Source organism: Pangasianodon hypophthalmus, chromosome 4 (genome assembly GCF_027358585.1).
Source record: "Pangasianodon hypophthalmus isolate fPanHyp1 chromosome 4, fPanHyp1.pri, whole genome shotgun sequence".
NCBI classification, from domain to species: Eukaryota; Metazoa; Chordata; class Actinopteri; order Siluriformes; family Pangasiidae; genus Pangasianodon; species Pangasianodon hypophthalmus.
Window position 1 is genome coordinate 23,443,140 of NC_069713.1, and position 19,760 is coordinate 23,462,899.

Sequence of the window (19,760 nt, forward strand, 5' to 3'; positions counted from 1 at the left end):
AAGTGACTTTGAAGCAGGGTTCGTTATTGGGGCTCAATAATAGGGCTCAAAGACTGCTGAACTGTCTGGATTTCAGTAAGAACAGAGGCTAAATTGATGTCTGCATTTAGGTCTGTGGGAAAGGCATCGGTAAATAGGGTTCGAAATTGTAGTTGAAAGTGCATGTTAAATGACTGTGATGCTCAGGCCATATGTAAGGACAAACACAAGCAACTATTCTTCAGGTGACTGAGCACTTCACGTTGGGTTTTCCTTCAATTTGTCACCCATCTGTATGTGATACTGATACTCTTCTTTTCATCACAGCCCACTCGTCTACCGAATTGAAAGTTCAGAGCACCGAGCATGGAATCATCCTCTACACGTTTGTCGTGCATCACACAGAGGAGCTCCCTGTTGGCTGGTTTCACAAGTAGGTTTTTTCATTCTCGCTCTTCCCCTCTCTGTACTTTTTTTCCTGTGTCTTTTGTATATGTTGAACATTGAAATGTTGCAGTCAGTCTTAGATTGCAGACAGACTGCATTTAAATAATCCCAAAACATCTGCTTGCAGACATTGCTTGCGTTTTTCCCTGATGTTCCAAAATAGAGATAAGAGACATAAGAGAATTCACATCACTGCAGTTTGTCTCAAGATCACAGATGTGTTAAAATGGAAATTCATTCATCTTTAGTAACCACATGATTTTTTTTTAAGTGATCAAGGTCGTAATGTATCTGCATCCTTATCCTGGGAAAACTGAAAATGAGGCAGGAATATGCCCTAAATGGGATGCCAGTCTATCCCAGAGCACAGTGCACACACATTCACACACTCATTCACACCTAGGGAGGGAATTTAGTATCACCAGTCGGAGGAAACCCATGTGAACGGGGAGAACATGCACAGAAACTCCAAACAGCTCAGGATCAAATCACATGCTGCACCACCATACCACCCATAAAATGGAAATATTAAATAAATGCCCAGAATATGAAATGTGATCTCTCATATGAAATATTTTATAAAGTAGTACCGGAGTCACGAACAACCAACAAAAGTGAATTTTGCCTTTGGCCAGCTTTTATCTCCACTGCATTAGATCCACAAATGTGCAGTCAGGAGTGTCTTTTGAGAGCACAGCTCTCTGAATGAACAAAAGGCCAGAGAGAGTCTAGCTCTCAGAGAGTGAAGTCGCTAATGCATTTTGTGTCGTGCATGACAATCCACTAAATGAAATGTGAAGCACACATGGTAGTTTCTGCAATGCAGTTTATATCCCTAACTGTACTAATGCTGGTATCTGCAAATGTTCTCAGGGTTTTTTTTTCTGTATATCAGCATGTAGTTTGGAGCTGTAGCAGTTTTTCGTTGTATGAGTTTGAACAGTGTCCTCTGACTTATACTCATTTGTGGCCATTCAGAGATGGCAAGATTTCATACTCAGACAGAGTGCAGTGTGGAGTCACAGGAGAGCAGCTGTGGCTGAAAATCAACGAGCCCACAGACAAGGACAAGGGCAAGTATGCCATCGACATCTTCGACGGTGAAGGCAGCGTCAGGAGAGTTCTTGACCTCACCGGCCAAGGTAAATGCCTCAGGTGTTTCAAGCATTCTTTAACTACATTGCTTTTGTCTCAGTGTGATTGAACTGTCAATTTTAGACTGGAGTTTATTATTAGTCTACTTTTTTTTAACCTTTCTCATTCAACACTTTCTATTCTATTCTATTCTATTCTATTCTATTCTATTAAAGCATGGGAAGAGGCCTATGCAGAGTTCCAGAGGCTGAAGTAAGTACTTAATTATGATATAATAAATTATCTGTATCCTACTTTTGTATTTTATTAAAGATATCATTCACAAATAATGTATACTTTTACAAACTGTTGTATGCAAACAAACGACAAGAAAAAAAAAACTCCTACTAAAGTCCTAAAATAGAAAATAACATCTGAGTACATCCTTATGACGTTATTGGCTCTGGCTTTTTCTGACACTGCTGTGTGGAAGTAGACCATATCACCTTAACAGGCTGTGATGCTATTTAAAACCTTCACTAACAGTGTGCTTATCCATTTCCTTCCTCAGGGCTGCCGCTATTGCAGAGAGAAGTAAGTGATTGTCTCTGCTGTCATTGTTGTGCTCTTTCCTGAAGACAGCTTGTTCTGAAAGCATGCGGATGCTATTTCAAGCTATCTTCCTTACCAACTTGCGTAGGATGCATATAGAGTAGTGATGCAGTAAGGGATGCATCTCCTGTCTAAATGTCTTGGGAATGTTTAGACCCTACAGTCTGTGCTGTAACCTCACTTCTTGTTTTTGAAAATATAAAGACATGTAGGGTCAGGAGTAAGAAATTCCTTCGGAGTACACATTGATTTACCAAGAGGCTTACTGACTGCTTCATTTTTCTCATAGACCGAGCACGTGTGATTGGAGGCCTGCCAGATGTGGTCACTATCCAGGAGGGCAAGGTAATACATAACCAACTACCCAGGATGCCAAAAAACCCCATTATCAAATTAGATCTCATTATCACATTGTACCTCATCCTTAATTGGTGCACCAGTTTCTCATTTCAGACTAATACAGAAGCAAAGTAGTTTTCTGAATGATAATGGCATTCATACCACAGCGGTGTTGAAATCTGATTAGTCAGTAGGTGTTGATTAGTTTTCTAGAAAAGCAGCTCTGACAATAGTGCAAGCTATAATTCAAATCACAGGTTTATATTAAAGCACTCGGTCTAATACATTGTTGTTTCTATAGTAACAGCTTACTTGCTGGATGCACCACATAACATAAGACTAATCATAAGTGGAATAAATGTGTTGCTGTTTAACAAAAGAGCATATAATCATTTATAAGGTGTATTGGCAAACTGCTGTGATATAAGAGAAATGAAACACTTTAAAATACACTTTTATTGGAAAATAATCAATGTCAGCGTGGTAATGTGATCACACCAACCTGCTACTGATTATTTTTCCAATATATAATTTTGATATGTGCTATTGGCATTCTGGATTCTCATATTCTTTTCCCTGTTGTTCCTGTTCAGTCTTTGAACCTTACCGGCAATGTGTGGGGCGACCCTGTGCCTGAAGTCAGCTGGCTGAAGAATGACAAAGAGCTGCTACCTGATGATCACATCATGCTCAAGTTTGAGCACGGCAAGTTTGCCAGCATCACCATCGCGGCAGTCAGTTCGACTGACTCAGGCAAGTACGCCCTGCTGGTGAAGAACAAGTACGGCACAGAGGCTGGCGAGTTCACCGTCAGCGTCTACATACCAGAGGACGATGCTGAGAAGAAAGAGTAGAAGAGAAATACGGGAGCTGCAGGAGAACACAGGGGCCGTGATATGACCAGTGTGCATCCTACAGCATTTTACTCCAAAGCGTGTGCAACCTCCGTACGTCATAAACACACAGACACATTAAAGCTCCTGGCCAATTAGTAGTAATAATTAACACCTCATTAACAATTAACATTAATAATGAACAACTGTTTGTGAAAGGCAAACATATCAATCATGCTCAGTGTGGTAATCTAGATTAGCACCAGATCTAAAACACTTACATGGCACATTCAGTACTCAGCTTTAATCAGCCGCTTACCCTGGATTCCTGAGAAAACCGTTTGAAAAGGTGAACATAGTTGGAAATGAAATGCTTTAAACGTTGCCATATTCATACATAAATCTAGCACGTGCCTTTACTGTTTTAATATTTTATTTCTGTTTGTATTATTTGTGTCCATATTATTTCCTGTTTTAACTGAAATGTTACCTACAGGTCATCCATTTATGATTGAAGATACAGTAATCTTGAGAAACAGCTCAGCTAGGAGAATTAACTCTTTTTGCTTAAATGTATTCATCATAATAGTACTAAAAGGGAAACTCTTGGAAATTATTAAATAAGAAAGCCAGCACATTGTCGTAGTGTAATATCTTGTAGCTCTGTAGCTGGATTTTACGTTACACTAGTACTATATGGATGTGCTTCAATTCTATGGCAGTCTGTGTGAAGCAAAAGGCTTTCAAGGTTATAGTCTGTCTGTTTATATCTGTCTGACATATTGATGGTCTAATGTCACCATGCATATGTCTTAATGATAGAAACCAAAAGACTGTTATGTGACGACCACAAATAAAGCCTTGCAATGCAAAAAAAAGTCTTTTGTTCAGAAAACCTGTTTGCTTATTGCTCATTAACACTTACGACTTGCAATCTTACTATACAGAATGCACATTTCACCAAAAAACGTCATCTTTCATGTTAGCAAACATAAGCTGAGAAAGTTATGTGTAGTTGAATTCCACTGTATTGGCAGTGGATGTGAGTTTATTAAAAAGAAATACATCTAACATGTAAATCATCCTTATTCCTGTGAGTTCATTTTACTTGACTCAGGATGCATTAACAGTTATCTCAAATTTAAAATGACAAAATACTACAGTCAATATGTAGTATAAACCAACTAAAAGCTTAATATCAATCAATTAACTAAATCAAAACCCTGTCTAAATGTAATATAGAAATTCTGTAATAATAGAATAACACACTTTGTAACAGAATAACCCTCTGTTGTAAGAGAATAACACTATTGTGACAGAATAACGCTCTATATTAACTCTATAGTTACGACAAAAAAACCCTTTTGTGACTAAACAACAAACTCTGCTGTAACAAAAATAACACGTTGTAACAAAATAATACTCTGTTGTAACAGAATAACACTTATTTGACATAACACAATGTTGTAACAACACACTCTGTTGTAACAGAATAACATTGTTGTAATAGATTAACACTCTGTTGTAACAGATTAACACTCTGTTGTAACAGAATAACAGTGTTCTACCAGAATGACACTGTCGTAACAAAATAAGACACTAACACACTCTGTTTTAACAGAACAACACTCTTGTAACAGAATAACACACTCTGTTGTAACAGAATAATAGTCTGTTGTGACAGAATAACACTCTGTTCTAACAGAATAACTCTGTTGTAACAAAATAACACACTCTGTAACACAATAACACTCTGATGTAACAGAACACACTATTGTAACAGAATAACACATTCTGTTTTAACAGAACAACAACTGTTTGTAACAGAAAATTTTACAACACTTTTGTAACAGAATAGCGCTGTTGCAACAGAACACACTCTGTTGTAACGAAATACTTGAAAGAGTACAAAACACACTGACTCGCTTACTGCTACTGTAGTAACAACTTAGTTGCATAAAAGTAAAAGTAGTGATGAAGACCATTACTCAAGTAAGAATAAATATCCCACCGAGAGAGATTATACCTTCCATTCACAAGTTCACAATGTATACACACGCATTGATTATTTCTTGATAGAAAAAAAGTAAAAATAAATATATCCAATGAAAAATTACCTGAGTAATTACTTTACAAATCACTTTTTTTCCACGTCTACAATTGACACAACTAATCTTACAATGTTCTATATCTGAAGAACACAAGTTTCAACAACTAACCATGTGAGCTATGCTAACATAAGCTGTTGATTATCAACAGTATATATAGTAAAGTAACATCAGCTGCTAAGCTAACTTAGGAGTTTCAGTATCTTCCTAGCTAATGTTTCCAGCTATGTAATTAGCTATCTAGCAAAGATGCCTCTTAGGCTCTAACAGCGCTTAGATATACTTAACACAACAGGTAATTAATACTGAACATCAAAGTGACATCTTAAGTTTAATACAGAGCATTCATACTGTAAAATATCAAAATATCTGGCTAGCTAGTCTAGCTCACTCAGCTAGCTAATGGTTTTACATGTTCCCACAGGTTGGATATTGAGCTGTGAAATGGCAGTATCTCCACAGGTTTTCGCTTGCATCATTTGCAGATCATTACAAGGAAGCAGGAATTGACTTTCAGGATACTTTTAACTGCAACAGCTAAAATAATAATAATAATAGTAATAATAATAACAAATTATAAATAGATATAGCACATCACATGTATGCTGCTTAAAATTCCAGCACCCCTCAATGTTAAACACCATCCCACATGCCTGGACCATTATCACGCTGTATCCTTTGAAGCATTTAAACCTGAAGATACCTGATAAATTGGAGCAGGGATGCTCATCTGTCTCCACTGTCTCAGACATTGCTGCTGCTGACTAAACACTTGGTGCCTGAAGTGACTTTTGGCAGGAAAATCGAAATTGATTTATTTAAACTTTACACATGCTGGCTTTTTTAAATGGCTTACAGTCTTTTGGGATAAAGGTATCTTTTAAAAACTCTGTAACGGTGATCAAAACTAAATGTAGCATTTATTATTTTTTTAAATTCAAGTAAAAATTAAAAATACAACGAAAAAAGTACTGTTACAAAGAACTATGCACTCAGGTACTGTAATGAGAATACACATAGTGTGTTACTTTAACGCCCCGGCTGTAACAGAATAACACTCTGTTGTAATATTGTCTTCCACTTCTGTTGTAACTCCACATGTCATTTCCTGCCTTCTTCAAAACATACAGACTATTTAATACTACCAAATCATAAATACAGTTCATTTCATACTATTTTTCTAGAGTTTGCCTTATGTTTTGGTTTGTCATCTTGTTGCACTTTTGCCTCGCTCCACTGGGGTTGGGGATTCGATTCCCGTCTCCGCCCTGTGTGTGAAGATGTTCTCCCCGTGCTTTGGGGGTTTCCTCTGGGTACTCCGGTTTCCTCCCCCAGTCCAATGACATTGTAGGCTGCGGTGTAGGCTGATTGGCATCTCTAAATTGTCCAGAGTGTGTGAACGGGTGTGGGAATGTGTGCGATTGTGCCCTGTGATGGGTTGGCAGCCCCTCCAGGGTGTCCCCATGCCTTGTGCCCTGAGTCCCCTGGGATAGGCTCCAGGCTCCCCTTGACCCTGTGTAGGATAAGTGCTACAGAAAATGGATGGATGGCTGGATCTTGTTGTAGGAAACATTCACATGTCATTTTTGACATCTTAAATTGTTGTTGTTTTTTTTCTCTCAAAGGTACAATGTCCTTTTTTGCATCCACAACACATGGGTGTGTAAACTTTTGCACTCAGCTATATACCATAAACACAGTGTACATGGCAGCCACGCGCATGAGAATGTGACGCCGCGGTGAATCATGGGAAGGGTCTTTTACAGCGGCCGCGGTCGCGCGTCACACGGCGTCTCACCGCTGCTGCTTCAGCCGACAGGACGCTGATTACAGCACATAAACAGTGTTATGATTTAGCCAGAACAACAACAACTAGAACAACAACAGCACGTCTTCCCGTGTGTTTCTGAGGGAAGAACAGCTTTGCTTTGCTTCTGAGCTCCAGAAATGAAAGGGTAACATTACCATCGGCGAGGAAGCTAATCAGAAAGCGGAACCTCAACATAAACAGCAGCTCATCTCATCTCATCGCTTAAAATAAGGTGATTAACTATCTTAAGAGTGTGCAGTACTCTGTAACATTAGATTTGACTGAGTTTCGCTGGTTGACGATAAAACCTGGGTGTTTTTAGGTGTAGCTAGCCGGCTAACAGCCAGGTCATATGATATGATGAGTGACTGTCGCCTGTGTAGTAGCCTGCTAACACTCAGCTAACGTCAGTGCTGGTAGATTCAAAAGGGCTAGCTAGCTAACTTATAATAATGTCATGTATTTGGTTAGCCAGCTTATTATTTTTTTTAATTAATATTGTACTACCAGGTACCTGGTGGTTTTAGTTAAAATACTAAGGGTTAGTTAGTTTAGTTTTGAGAACATTAAAGCACAAAAAAAAGCTTCCTAGCCGGTGTAACTTGAGCTTAACGGATGCCGGTTTGTTTGGCAGGTAACACAGCAACGCTTTGTGGGCTGACAAGCTGGTTTTCATGGGTTTTCAGTGAAAACCCCTAAAGTAATGACGCTAAACCTCACAGAATCACTTTTCATTCTGTTTCTGGTGTCTACTGACTGACATAAAGTTATTGTACATGAACAAAACTGTTCTGCTACAGTGTGTTGAAGTTCTTTGACTTGCTCTGCCAACTCATCATTCACTGAGCTGGAGAGAATGGCAGCGCGTGCGCACAGAGCTCACTGTGGACGCAGTGAAAGTTTCCCCCCTTTGTGAAGAACTTCTCCTCATTCAGAGCTGTTTATACTCTTAAAAACCTTTATCTTCTCGAAAACTAGCTTGCTTAACATAATTGAAATAGCACTTCTAAGTTTCACCACTGTATGAACATGAACAGCTATTCTTGATATTCCAAGTGAAATGTCAGTAGAAGTTTCTCTCCAAACACTCTCCAAAAATAGCATCAAAATACTTAATATTATTGAAATAATACCCATAAGTTTCACCACTCTGTGTACACAACTATGTTCATGTTTCTGTTCTAGATAATACAAGTAAAATGTCAGCTTTCAACCAGTAGAAGTGGCCCCCCCCCCCTTTTTTTTATTCATGAGAACATTATTTATACTCTTAAACACTTTTCCCTATCAAAAATACCAATAAACTACTTAATATTATTGAAATAATACCCCTAAGTTTCACCACTACGAATATGAACAGCTATAGTCGTGTTTTTTTTCTAGATAATACAAGTAAAATGTCAGATTTCAACTATTAAAAGTTCCCCCTCTTTTTTGTAAAGAATTTTTTTGTCCTTGAGAACATTATTTATACGCTTCAACTCTTTTCCCTCTCCAAAACTAGCATCAGAATACTTAATATTATTGAAATAACTCCCCTAGATTTCACCACTGTAAGAACACATACAGCTATGTTCATGTTTTTTTGTTCTAGGTAATACATAATAAAGAAACCGCACTACTTTGTTGCCTTTGTAAACTGGAAACAATTAGTGTGCTAAAGGAGAAATATAGTTTTCAGTGAGCCACAAAATCTTGGCCTGGTTTTGACAGAGATCACATCTTTAATCACATCTTTAACTCGTGACCTCAGTGTTATAAGTTTCAGTCTGGCATTTGGTCGAAACTGAGTAAACCACATAATCTTTAACAATTGGGGATGTTTTGTTTCCCTGTGGTGTTATTTTTATTATGTTTTTGGTGAAATATTTGAACAAATTATAAGTTCTGTCTCCAAACCCGCAGATAAACATGGTTTTATAAGATTATATCTGCCATCATCCAGGAGGAATATAAGTTGAACACATCGTAGGCGGCCTTGAACAATCAATATCCAAGTTCTATTTACACTCTGAAAAGAACTGACTTGAAACTTTAGTATGGCAAGCCAGGGGCGAAAGTAACTTTTACCTTTAAATGGTATACGTATGCTTCATTACATACAGTACAGGTCTAAGGTACTCGCTGGTTTTACAATATATAAATGTTCTGCTACATTAGAAAGCATTCAGCACAGTGCGAAGTTAATATTGTGGCTAACATCAGACAACATTAGCAATAAATATTACTGACATTACCTAGCTGCATGCAGTTTTCTTGATATTTTGAAGTTATCGGTACAACCAGTATAAAACTCAGCTAGGAGACATGTGAGATGTCTTTGTATGATGATCTAATGTATTTTAATATTGTTCAATGTTCTGAAATGTCAGTGTAAAACGTCTTAATTAGAAACAATTTTAGCTTTTAAAAAAATGAAATATTTTGTATTTTAGAGAATACATTTAGAAAAAATCAAAATATAATGTGGTCTGAATATCTTCAAACTGTCTTTCTCTGCTGAGTTAATTACCATTTATCAGTTATTTAATGATATTGACAGATTTTCAACTTTTTAAGGCATGATTTAAATAACACTGTTCAGTTTCACCACTGTATGAACATTAAACATCTGTGTTCATACAGCGGTAAAGCATTTTGGTAAAGCATTTTTCCTCACTGAGAACTGTACACTTTTAACAACGTCTTTTTTCCTTCATTACCATGTTTATTTAAGGAGATTGAGAGATTGCTTAATAATAAACAGACAGATATAACCGTATACAAGCACGCAGTGTTTGGTCTTACAGATTAATCAGGTTCTGTGTGTGTTGACCATGTTTGACTCAATTTCCATAATGTCAGTCTGAAGTAACAGAGTGTAGGCCGTGCTGAGCTGTAAATGTAGATTTTACTACATTAGAGTTTATGCTGGCTGGAATGGCAAAATTTGATGCCCAATATGGCAAATAGAATATTATAATTCAGTTACAGTTGAATAACAGTTCAACTGTGACATTTGAATAACAGTGCTATAATATTTCCATTAGCCTAATCTAAAACTGTTCAGTTGGAGCTTGCGCATTTCATTTGCTTATCTCAATAGTATTTCAAGGACTTAAAAAAATTACGCCTGGACATTGTTAGCCTATGACCTGGAGAACTGATTATGATCAGATCTGAGAGAGAGAGAACTGAGTGACTAACACAGTCTTAGGCACAGCTGTTTGCGTAGCCCTGTTTCCCTTTAGTGAAGAAATGAACTGTCGTGTCATAAATCAGGTTGAGTCAGGATAAGGGTAAAATTCCACTCTGTCCTCACTGCTATTTGGCTGCTTTCGCAGAAGCCCAGGTTCCTCATGGTAAAATCATTAACTGGACTGTGCTGTTTTTGAGTCATGAAGACTTTAGTGGTGGAGTTCATTCCTACACTACACCCGAATGCACAACCCTTATCAGTACCGTACCAAGAATCATGCCGTCTTATCTGTCTATGAAGTGCTGACTTTGTGTCCCTGTCCTCATGGGTCACACAGTGGGCGTGCTCTTACCTCATTGGATGTGTTGCCTCACTTCATTAGAAAAACGTTCAACAAAATATCATTACGAAAATATATCAAATAATGCCAACCAGTATGTGTTTGTACTTGCAAGGCCAAGTGCACACAGTCTGTGAGGTATTAGTATGACAGGGAAACAGAAGCTCTTGGAAGAGTTTAAAAGGTCAAAAATGCACGCAAGGTGTTAGCTGTAATGAAGCGATTGCATTCTTGGGTAGAATTAGACCCCCCCTGCAGTGGGACTGAGGAAGACAACAGGGAGCAGGACGACTCTTCAACCCTAAAGGCATCCTGGTCTTTTGTAAGTAAAGCCATGTAGGGGGCTGTCAGAGGGTCTGGGCCTGGCATATGACCTCCGTTCTACTTATTTATCACCTAATATGCATACATTTATGCACCTCTTCACTGACAGATAAATATTTTCCAGCATAGTATATTTGGCCTAGCCTTTTTTTTTTTTTTTTTTTTTTTAAAGGTAGGATGGGCATTTTCTTACCGTGTGTCACTGTTTGTTAGTAGCTGGACAGAATATACCTTTAAATTATGATGTCTTCAGTTGACGACTTCTTCTTCTTCTAATGTACATTTAAACTATATTTAAATATGATGGTTTTAACAGAGAAAATATCTCAGACAAATGAAAGCTTACATTGCTCAATAAGTTATTTACTTTTACTTTCATTACCTATTTACTGCTCTGGGAAGTTTGTCAAATCACCGTGATAAGGACTTTTATCCTTATCATGGGTTTATAGTACAGTGCAACTATAAATATTGGCATGTACTCTGATTAGACTAACTAAGTATAACAGTTTTATGAATAATTATTAATAAATATCCTGACACCACATATTTAGATATAAGGCTGCCTGATATGGAAGAGAATAACATATTGTGATTTTATTGCTATTCACTGTGATTATGACATGCCTTTTAATAAAATGAACTTATGAAACTCTGATTAGCTGCGGTTAAAGATTGGCCTGCCTTAATATAACCCATTTCTTTTTATGGAGCATGACAGTGCTACAATTTATCAAAGCATCTACAGAAACCTCTGAAATGGTCAGAATGTTCACAGTAGAGTGCTCATTCACATATTGCAGGCTTCCAGATCATCACTATTGCAATATATAACTTTAATACTGAAGCCCTATTTTATATATAGTAAGGTTTACTACCAGGGGTGTAATGATACACTCCAGTCATGGTTTGATTCAATTCGATACTCATATATTATACTCGTGTATATGAATATTTTGAACAAAATTGAATGAAGGAAAATTATGTCTGAAAAGATTCCTTTTTTGGAATCTGAATCATAAAGTTGCAAAACCATGTGCATTTTTGTCTGTTTAAAACTAAATAAATCAAAATGTCTACAAACAGAGGTTTAATATTTTAAACAAAATGTATTACAGGTTCACCATATTTTAAGAATAAATAACTGTATAAATTCTCCCAAAAATTTGATTGATTGATGTCTCTGTACTGGGGGAAATGATGGATTGAAACATAATGAGCTCTGTAGCAGCACCGAGGCGTCATTTTAACCAGAAATATAGCTCCAAAGTCGGCTAAAATGCCATTACACCACCTCTTTCTTGGGCACTGTAGATTGCACCTGTGCAGGGCTGGTGTTGTTTGAAAGCCACTGAAGAGCTCTTTTTAACCCTTATAACATAGTCATTTCCGTGGTGCATATCCTCACATTTTTGCATTGTGATGCATTCCTATTTATTACCCTTATGTAAAATATAACCGGCTTCCTAGAAGGACTTTAAGTTGCTGAAAAAGTGTCTTCAGTGACTGACAGCATGCTATACGTTGAATATAAACTTTTTTTGACATTCGACCTTTCGACTTTCTTTTTCAGCAGGTGTTTACTTCTCCTGTTTTCTGCAAGTGATAATGTGTTTATAAACTTGGTCTCCATGGCAGCATCAGTGTGCTTTTAAAGATTTTTCTTTCTGAAATCAGTAGCTGTCGAGGGATTTCTGTTTACACACAATTCCCATCCACTCTGTAATCCCGTGTGTGAAATGTGATACCAGCGTTTGGTGTCAGCCTGTGTGCACTGTCAGACTGTAGATTTGACCTTTTCTTGGCACTATAATCATTGTTTTCTCTAATAGTTGTAAAGGATTTGAGACAATGCAGACATATGTCTCGAAGCCCATGCTACATCTGATTACACCTTCTGTGAATATATAAATCTACAAAACTTTAGAATTGCCTACTTTGTTTGTTGATATAGCTAATAAGTTGCCATAGTGTACACTTTTTTCCCCTTCCGAATTTTGGTCTTGGCCAATTCCCACTCACAACAGCTACCAACCAGGAAAGATTAAGGCTATCACATGCTTCCTCTGAGACACATGAAGCCAGCTGACCACATCTTTACGAACTGCTGCTCATGCTGCATCATGTAACACTGCATGGATGCATGATCTCACAGACGCCTATGATTGGCTAGTGTCACTGTGATTGATAGGGTGGTGAGAGTAATGCCACCCCACCTAGAGAGCACAGCCAATTTTGCTCCCTTGGGCATCTGGGCACAGCATCGTTGGGCTTCAAACTTGATCTCCAACTTTGATCTCCAAACCCTTTTCTGTTGTGCCACTCGTGAGCGCCCCGCATACACATCTTGTGTAAAAGGCAATACAGTATTGCTCAACACTGTATACTGTATGTAGTTGGCTTGTCTTGTACACCACAATCCTGGCATTACTCAGTAGTGAAGTTTGTTTTTGCATGTGTTTACTTTTGCATTTTAGTAATTCATATCCAAAAAGAGTTCTTACATTACAATTGGCAACAATATGAGTTACTCAGCATCTTAGAGCTACTCAGAGAAGTTCACCTCCTCTGGTTGAAAGAAATGCTTTTGCAAGCTACTTATGGAAGAAGGTTTCGTAATGTGGGCTGTGTTGCTCTGTTCCTCTACACCAATAGAGATGGATTTCGACATACTGTTTAGTACAGTAGTATGCAGTTTGGGAGGTATTCTCTACTGTAGATGGCTGAATATTACAGAAGTGTTATGAGAATAAAATTTTATTGTGCACATGAGCATGAGTTACTGAGTAATAGGTGAAAGAGCAAAACCCCAATGAGAAAAAGCTCAGTGAGAGCTTGCCTTGTACTGCGACTGCCTGAGCAAGAAACTCAGAATGGTGCTCATTCTGTGGAATCATAAACAGCGCATATCCTGCAGAATGTACTAGTCTTCTCACCTTAGCTAGTTAAACTAGGGAAGGGAAAAGAGTCGTGCCAGTGACCCTGACCCCTTCTGCTCTCCGGACCTGCCTGATCCATCCTGATGCCCTGCTTCTGTTAGAGTTCTCATCACTTGGAAACAACTCGTTGCTGTTGAGGATGGCCCCACACGGACAGCCTATAGATGCATGAGATTACTGTGGATAGTACCACTCAGAAACCATGAAGATGGCTTGGACTGCAGCTGATATGAACAGTTTTGCTACGATGGCTGAGGATTACAATTGCTACGATAGCTGTAAGACTGCAATTGCCATGAACAGGTTTGCACTCAAGTCTCCATCAGTGAACAGTGGATAACTCCAACAAAACAGACTTCATATGAAAACTATAATGAATTTCCTGGATACACAGTTGCACTTTTCGACCATATAGTATACAGTTATAAAAGGGAATTATTTATAGTTGCACTATCAGGTGTCACCCAGATGAGGATGGGTTCCCTTTTGAGTCTGGTTCCTCTCAAGGTTTCTTCTCTATGTTGTCTCAGGGAGTTTTTCCTTGCCACCATCGCCTCTGGCTTGCTCATTAGGGGTACATTCATAAGTTTAAAAATTATATCCTGAATTTACATATTTCTGTAAAGCTGCTTTGTGACAATGTCCATTGTTAAAAGTACTATAAAAAAAATCAGATGGAATTGAATTGAAGTTGCTCAGCTGTAATCGCAGCACACTGTATGCACTGGACTTTGTAAAGGCTTTCCTCATGGCTAAAATATAGTATAGAGAACAAAACCATAACACCTGGTTGCTTCTAAATGTTTACTCTGTATTTTCTGATCTGTGTTCAGTGTGTTTTGTCTACTCTGTGTATTTTGTTTTCTAGTCTGTCTGGCACGAACTGGATAGTGTTAGCACACTACCTCAAACTGTCAACGCAGTATAAAAAAAAAACCCATGTATCAGCAAAGCAGAGGGAATGAATCACTCTCACCCAATATAACAAATATTTGAAATAGGCTACATGAATACCCGATATAGGTCAGGGCGACTCACAAGAACTCAGGAAAATCACACAGTTTTTTCTCCCCTTATTCAATAATCATGTTTTTCTTTCCTCTTTTTCACACAAAATTATATTCATTGTACCTGTAGTGGATGGAAACCTCACTAAGTTGATAGATAGATATTAGATATCTGATAGATACTGATTTTTCTTTCCTGAATAGGTCTACAAATAGGTATGGAGCATTTTCTTCTCACAGATCTTAAATAAATCATCAACTCTGGAAATAGAATCATGAGAGTAGCCAGCCTGAGTAGTAATTCATGATTTATCTCTAAATGTTTAACTCGTGTGCGATAGTGCATATGCTTTTGTAAATTTGCCTCCAAAGGCTGAAGTGGAAATATTGTGTTGTGGTTGATATAATAATATTCATGTTTACACTGAAACACAGCTGTTACGTAAAAAAAAAGTACACCATTCCTAGGTAATACTTCTTCACAAAGTGATGTGGTCTAAATAAAGAATGACCTGGATTTACTCATTTAGACTGCGCAATGGTGGTTTTCCTGAAAAAGACAAAGCCTGGTGCTAGACTAAAAAAGATTTGATGTATTTTGTCCTTTGTTAGTCATTGCAGGCAATTATCCTCATTGGACTATCTTTTCACATCTGTTCTAGATTAGAAGAAATACTGAAATAACAAAAGTCCAGTATTTAATCCTATCCACAATTGAGTCAATTCATGTTTAAAAAATGAACCCATAGTACATTATCTTAAGTTAATACAGAGATGTTTTACTAGTCATTAACTGTTTAAAAGTATGACCATGCTCTTAAACTAAACAGTTCTAAGAACTTAATCAGCTGTGTCTTTTTCCTGATACTGTGAAGGGTGAGGTGGAAAAATGTTCATAGAATAATTACTGGACATTGTAACTAATTAGGTTATCTGTTTAGTGCTGTAAATATCTGTATCTTTTTATTCAGATTTAAAACTGAAGCGGTTGTGGCTTAATCCAAATTCTTTTTAAACCAATTGGGAAAACACTGGGGGGAAAAAACCCTCAGCGGTAGAAAGGTTTTCATATCAGCATATACTGTGAATTCTGGCTCTGACAGTTTCTCAACCTCAGCTAAGCCACTCCAGTTCATAATTGGGCTAGAGATGTGCGCAGGATTTGTATTTTTATTTTTTCATTGTTATTTATTTATTTTTTTTAATTCTGCTCAGGGTTATTATTTTTGTTTGTACCTGTCTGCTATATTTTCTAATGAATTTAGTTCTATTGCTCCAAATACAAGGGTAAGTCAATTGAAAACGTTAAAAGTGGAACATAAATTAGAGAAACAGACTGTACTCATAATCTATCCAAATTCAAGTTAAGCTATGAGCACTTGCACTGAAATAAATGAAAGGAAAGTGGAAAAAAATGTAGGGGAAAAAAATACACTTTCGTGACTCCTATTTGCAATAAACAGTTTGACTCACCCTCATATAAACAAACTAGCATCCTTTTAAACCACCGCGATCCTGACTAGGAGGTTATTAGGAAGAATCACTGCAACTTTAACACGATCTTTGTCTGTCTTCATGTCTGGTTCGTGCCCGTTGTCAGGATCCCATTCCTTATATACATCTCTAGTCTTAACCAAATGGTCTGGGAAATTTTCTGGCAAGCTTTCTTTAAAAAAAAACAAAACCAAAAAAAAAAACCAATAGTGCACCTCCTATTCATATCTGTATTTGTATCTCTTTAGAACACGTTATGTGTTCATTCTGAATAATGTATTCGTATTTGGTTACATCCCTAGTTCATACAGTAAGTTTATTGCCTCTTTTGTCTCTCAGGCATGTTTTTTGTTCTCAGGCATGTTTTTTTGTTCATCATACTCACTGCTCAGCTCAGCATTGTCTTTAAATATCACAGGAGTTGTGGTTCTGTTTCTGCTTAGCCTTGAGGTACAAGCATGCAGTTTTCTCACTGTCGCTTGTTGTGAGACATGAATTAAACTTTAGTGCCAAGAGAAACAGCCTGAGGGATGAATAATCTGCAGCTTACCCACTGTGAATCTGTATTGGTCATGTACAAAGAGAGAGACACTAACAGAGCCAAACTCCTGCTTGAATATGATATGAAGAGACTCTAAAGGCCATATTTCAGTGATGGTATTGTGATATCTGTCCTCAGGGTTGTGATTTTGTTATGTGAAACATGTGAATGCTGCGCCTAATTAGCCTTTTATGGGAATTGCTCATTATAAGGGAAAGCTTATGGCAGTGATTCTGTTATCTGAAACTGATGTGCTGTACACTTCAATGAGGAAATTGTTTATCGTAATGGAACTAATGATGCCATTAACATAGGGGCTAACACTCTGATAGAAAGCGCTGATCTGTGCTGACCTCCTCCTTTTTTCTTGTTGTGTCTCTGAGCAGGTAGACACCATGAACTATGTGGGGCAGCTGGCAGGGCAGGTGCTGGTGACGGTGAAGGAGCTGTATAAGGGCATTAACCAGGCCACGCTGTCGGGCTGCATTGACGTGGTGGTGGTGCGGCAGAAAGATGGGACCTACCAGTGCTCTCCTTTTCACGTGCGCTTTGGGAAACTTGGAGTGCTGCGCTCCAAAGAGAAAGTGGTGAGTGACAACAGGGGCACAGGTTATAATGGGAGTGTAAGATGGATGTGAAACTCATGCTGTAAAGTAGGACTGGTGGGCGATATCTCTTTTATATTCTGTTCTATATTCTTTTTGTAAGTCTCTTTACAGCCGGGTTGTCATGGTAACCATTTCTGCTTAACCCCACCCTGCTGTCAAATTTCAAAAGTCGCACACGAAGAACATTATTTATAGCTTTCTACCCATTTTCTTTCCCAAAATAAGCAATCATCTGTCATGGGTTATGTGATTACATCTTTTTACTGCACAGTGTAAGGAAATATGTAGGTTAAAATGGAGGGCTCAGGTTCCTATCAGTTGTAGCGAGCCAGTCTGTAGCCTTTTCTTTCCTCGTTGTCCTGAGTTGCACCCTGGTCTAACCACCAAAACAGGTTCAGTGAGTGTAATTTTGTGTCTGTCTTTGTGTGTGTCCTTGTACTGTTTTTGTACCTGTAATGGCCCAAAATCCAGTGTAACTTCTTATATAATGGCCTTGGCGAAGAGACCCAAAAGGCAATAACCTGCTTTACATTATGGGTAAAGTTATAATAGGCTTGCTCTACAGACCCTTCATGTAGTGATACATAACTGCATTCTGAGCAGGTCATTAGGCTGCCATAGATTGATATAAACAATTAAAATGGGCACCTATTAGAAAAATGTAAAAGCCAATAAATGACCAGTAATAAAAGCATGAATAAATATTGTACATTTTATAAGCATGAATTTAATGTTGTAAAATAAAACATCACAATGATTATTATAAAATGAATAATTAATAAATAATAATCAATAATAATAGTCAATAATAAATTATTGACACAGCTATAATGTAATAACTCAAGTAAACATGTCAAATAAATCCGTTTTCGTAAAGAGTGAAAAATATAGGCTCATAAAGCATTTAACTTAAATTCCCATTTTCTTTTAATTTTTGTGTGTAATTTGTGTGCAAAATCTTTTTGTTTTTCTAATTAGTGTTTCAGTTTAGACTGATGCTGGGGTAATAATGTTAGGTTATCATTGACAATCAAGGTCAATTCTCAATGTCTGCCTTTACAATCACTATCCACTTTATTAGGAATTAATGTAATTATCCACTCAGCCAATCATGTGGCAGCAGCACAGTGCTGAAGATTGAAAAATAAAAAAATAAAATTACAATCTTCATTTTTCCAGTTTGGGTGAGCCTGTACCCAGTGTAGCCTGAGATTTCTAATCTTAACCGACAGGAATGGAACCCGATGTGGTCTTCTGCTGTTGTAGCTTGTCTGCTACAATGTTTAATGTGTTCTTCATTTTGAGATGCTTTTCTGCTCACCACAGTTGTAAAGAGTGGCTTTCTGAGTTACCATAGCCTTCCTGTCAGCTTAAACCAGTCTGGCCATTCTGACTTCTTTCATCAGCAAGGTGTTTCAGCCCACGGAGCTTACTGAATGTTTTCCGTGCGCCTTTCTGTGTAAACTTTAGAGACACACCAAATGTGTCTCTGTTGTTTGTGACAATTGCAGGAGATCAGCAGTTTCTGAAATACTCAAACCAGCCCGTCGAGCATCAACAACCATGCCATGGTCAGAGTTACTGAGATCACATTTTCCCCATTTTGTATGTTTGATGTGAACATTAACTGAAGCTCTTGACTTGTCTCCATGATTTTATGCAGTGCGCTGCTCCCACATGATTGGCTGCCTGGATAACTGCATAAATGTGCAGATGTACAGGTATTCCTAATGAAAGTGGTCAATGAGTGCATGTATGTTTAAATAACTAAACATGCACAAACAAATAAATGTGTTGGAATACCTTCTGATACATTTTAATGTAAGCTTTATTCATATAAACGTCAGCATAAGTTCTATCCTGTTTCCTTTTTCCATAATAAGATCAATGTAGTTGAACAACAGGAAATGTAGGCGGTTCTTGCATCTATCTGACATGCAAAAAAGCAAAAAAAAAAAAGAAGGAAACAAAAATGGTGGGGGATGAAGAAGCTCTGTCAACCCACAAGAAGTGTGGAGATGCTGAGAGGGAGGTTGCTATGGCAACAGGTTTCTCAGAATAAGTAGTGCCTGCCAAAGGAGGAGTGGGAATAGTACCATCAAGGTTACTTATATAATGGGAAGACAA

The 19,760-nt window shown here is 37.7% G+C and overlaps 2 protein-coding genes across 5 annotated transcripts in view; both read left to right on the top strand.

The window, feature by feature from the left end:
- The window catches only part of myom1a (myomesin 1a (skelemin)), a 29,218-nt gene extending 25,056 nt beyond the window's left edge, over window positions 1-4,162 (top strand). For both annotated transcript variants that reach the window (XM_026936914.3, XM_026936916.3), the window contains 6 exons: window positions 307-412; window positions 1,405-1,568; window positions 1,737-1,773; window positions 2,072-2,094; window positions 2,402-2,457; window positions 3,045-4,162. In XM_026936914.3, coding sequence (XP_026792715.3) covers window positions 307-412; window positions 1,405-1,568; window positions 1,737-1,773; window positions 2,072-2,094; window positions 2,402-2,457; window positions 3,045-3,305 — 647 coding nt within the window. In that variant the 3' untranslated portion in view covers window positions 3,306-4,162. The remainder of the gene's footprint in view (window positions 1-306; window positions 413-1,404; window positions 1,569-1,736; window positions 1,774-2,071; window positions 2,095-2,401; window positions 2,458-3,044) is intronic.
- A 2,958-nt stretch (window positions 4,163-7,120) lies between these two features.
- Window positions 7,121-19,760, top strand: part of lpin2 (lipin 2) — a 29,422-nt gene continuing 16,782 nt past the window's right edge. Inside the window, exons 1-2 of one of the 3 annotated variants that reach the window (XM_053233638.1) lie at window positions 7,121-7,434; window positions 17,412-17,612. In XM_053233638.1, coding sequence (XP_053089613.1) covers window positions 17,421-17,612 — 192 coding nt within the window. In that variant the 5' untranslated portion in view covers window positions 7,121-7,434; window positions 17,412-17,420. Of the gene's footprint in view, window positions 7,435-9,632; window positions 11,043-17,411; window positions 17,613-19,760 lie in introns of those variants that run through there. The other 2 variants (XM_053233637.1, XM_026936106.3) reach the window with 2 other exon arrangements.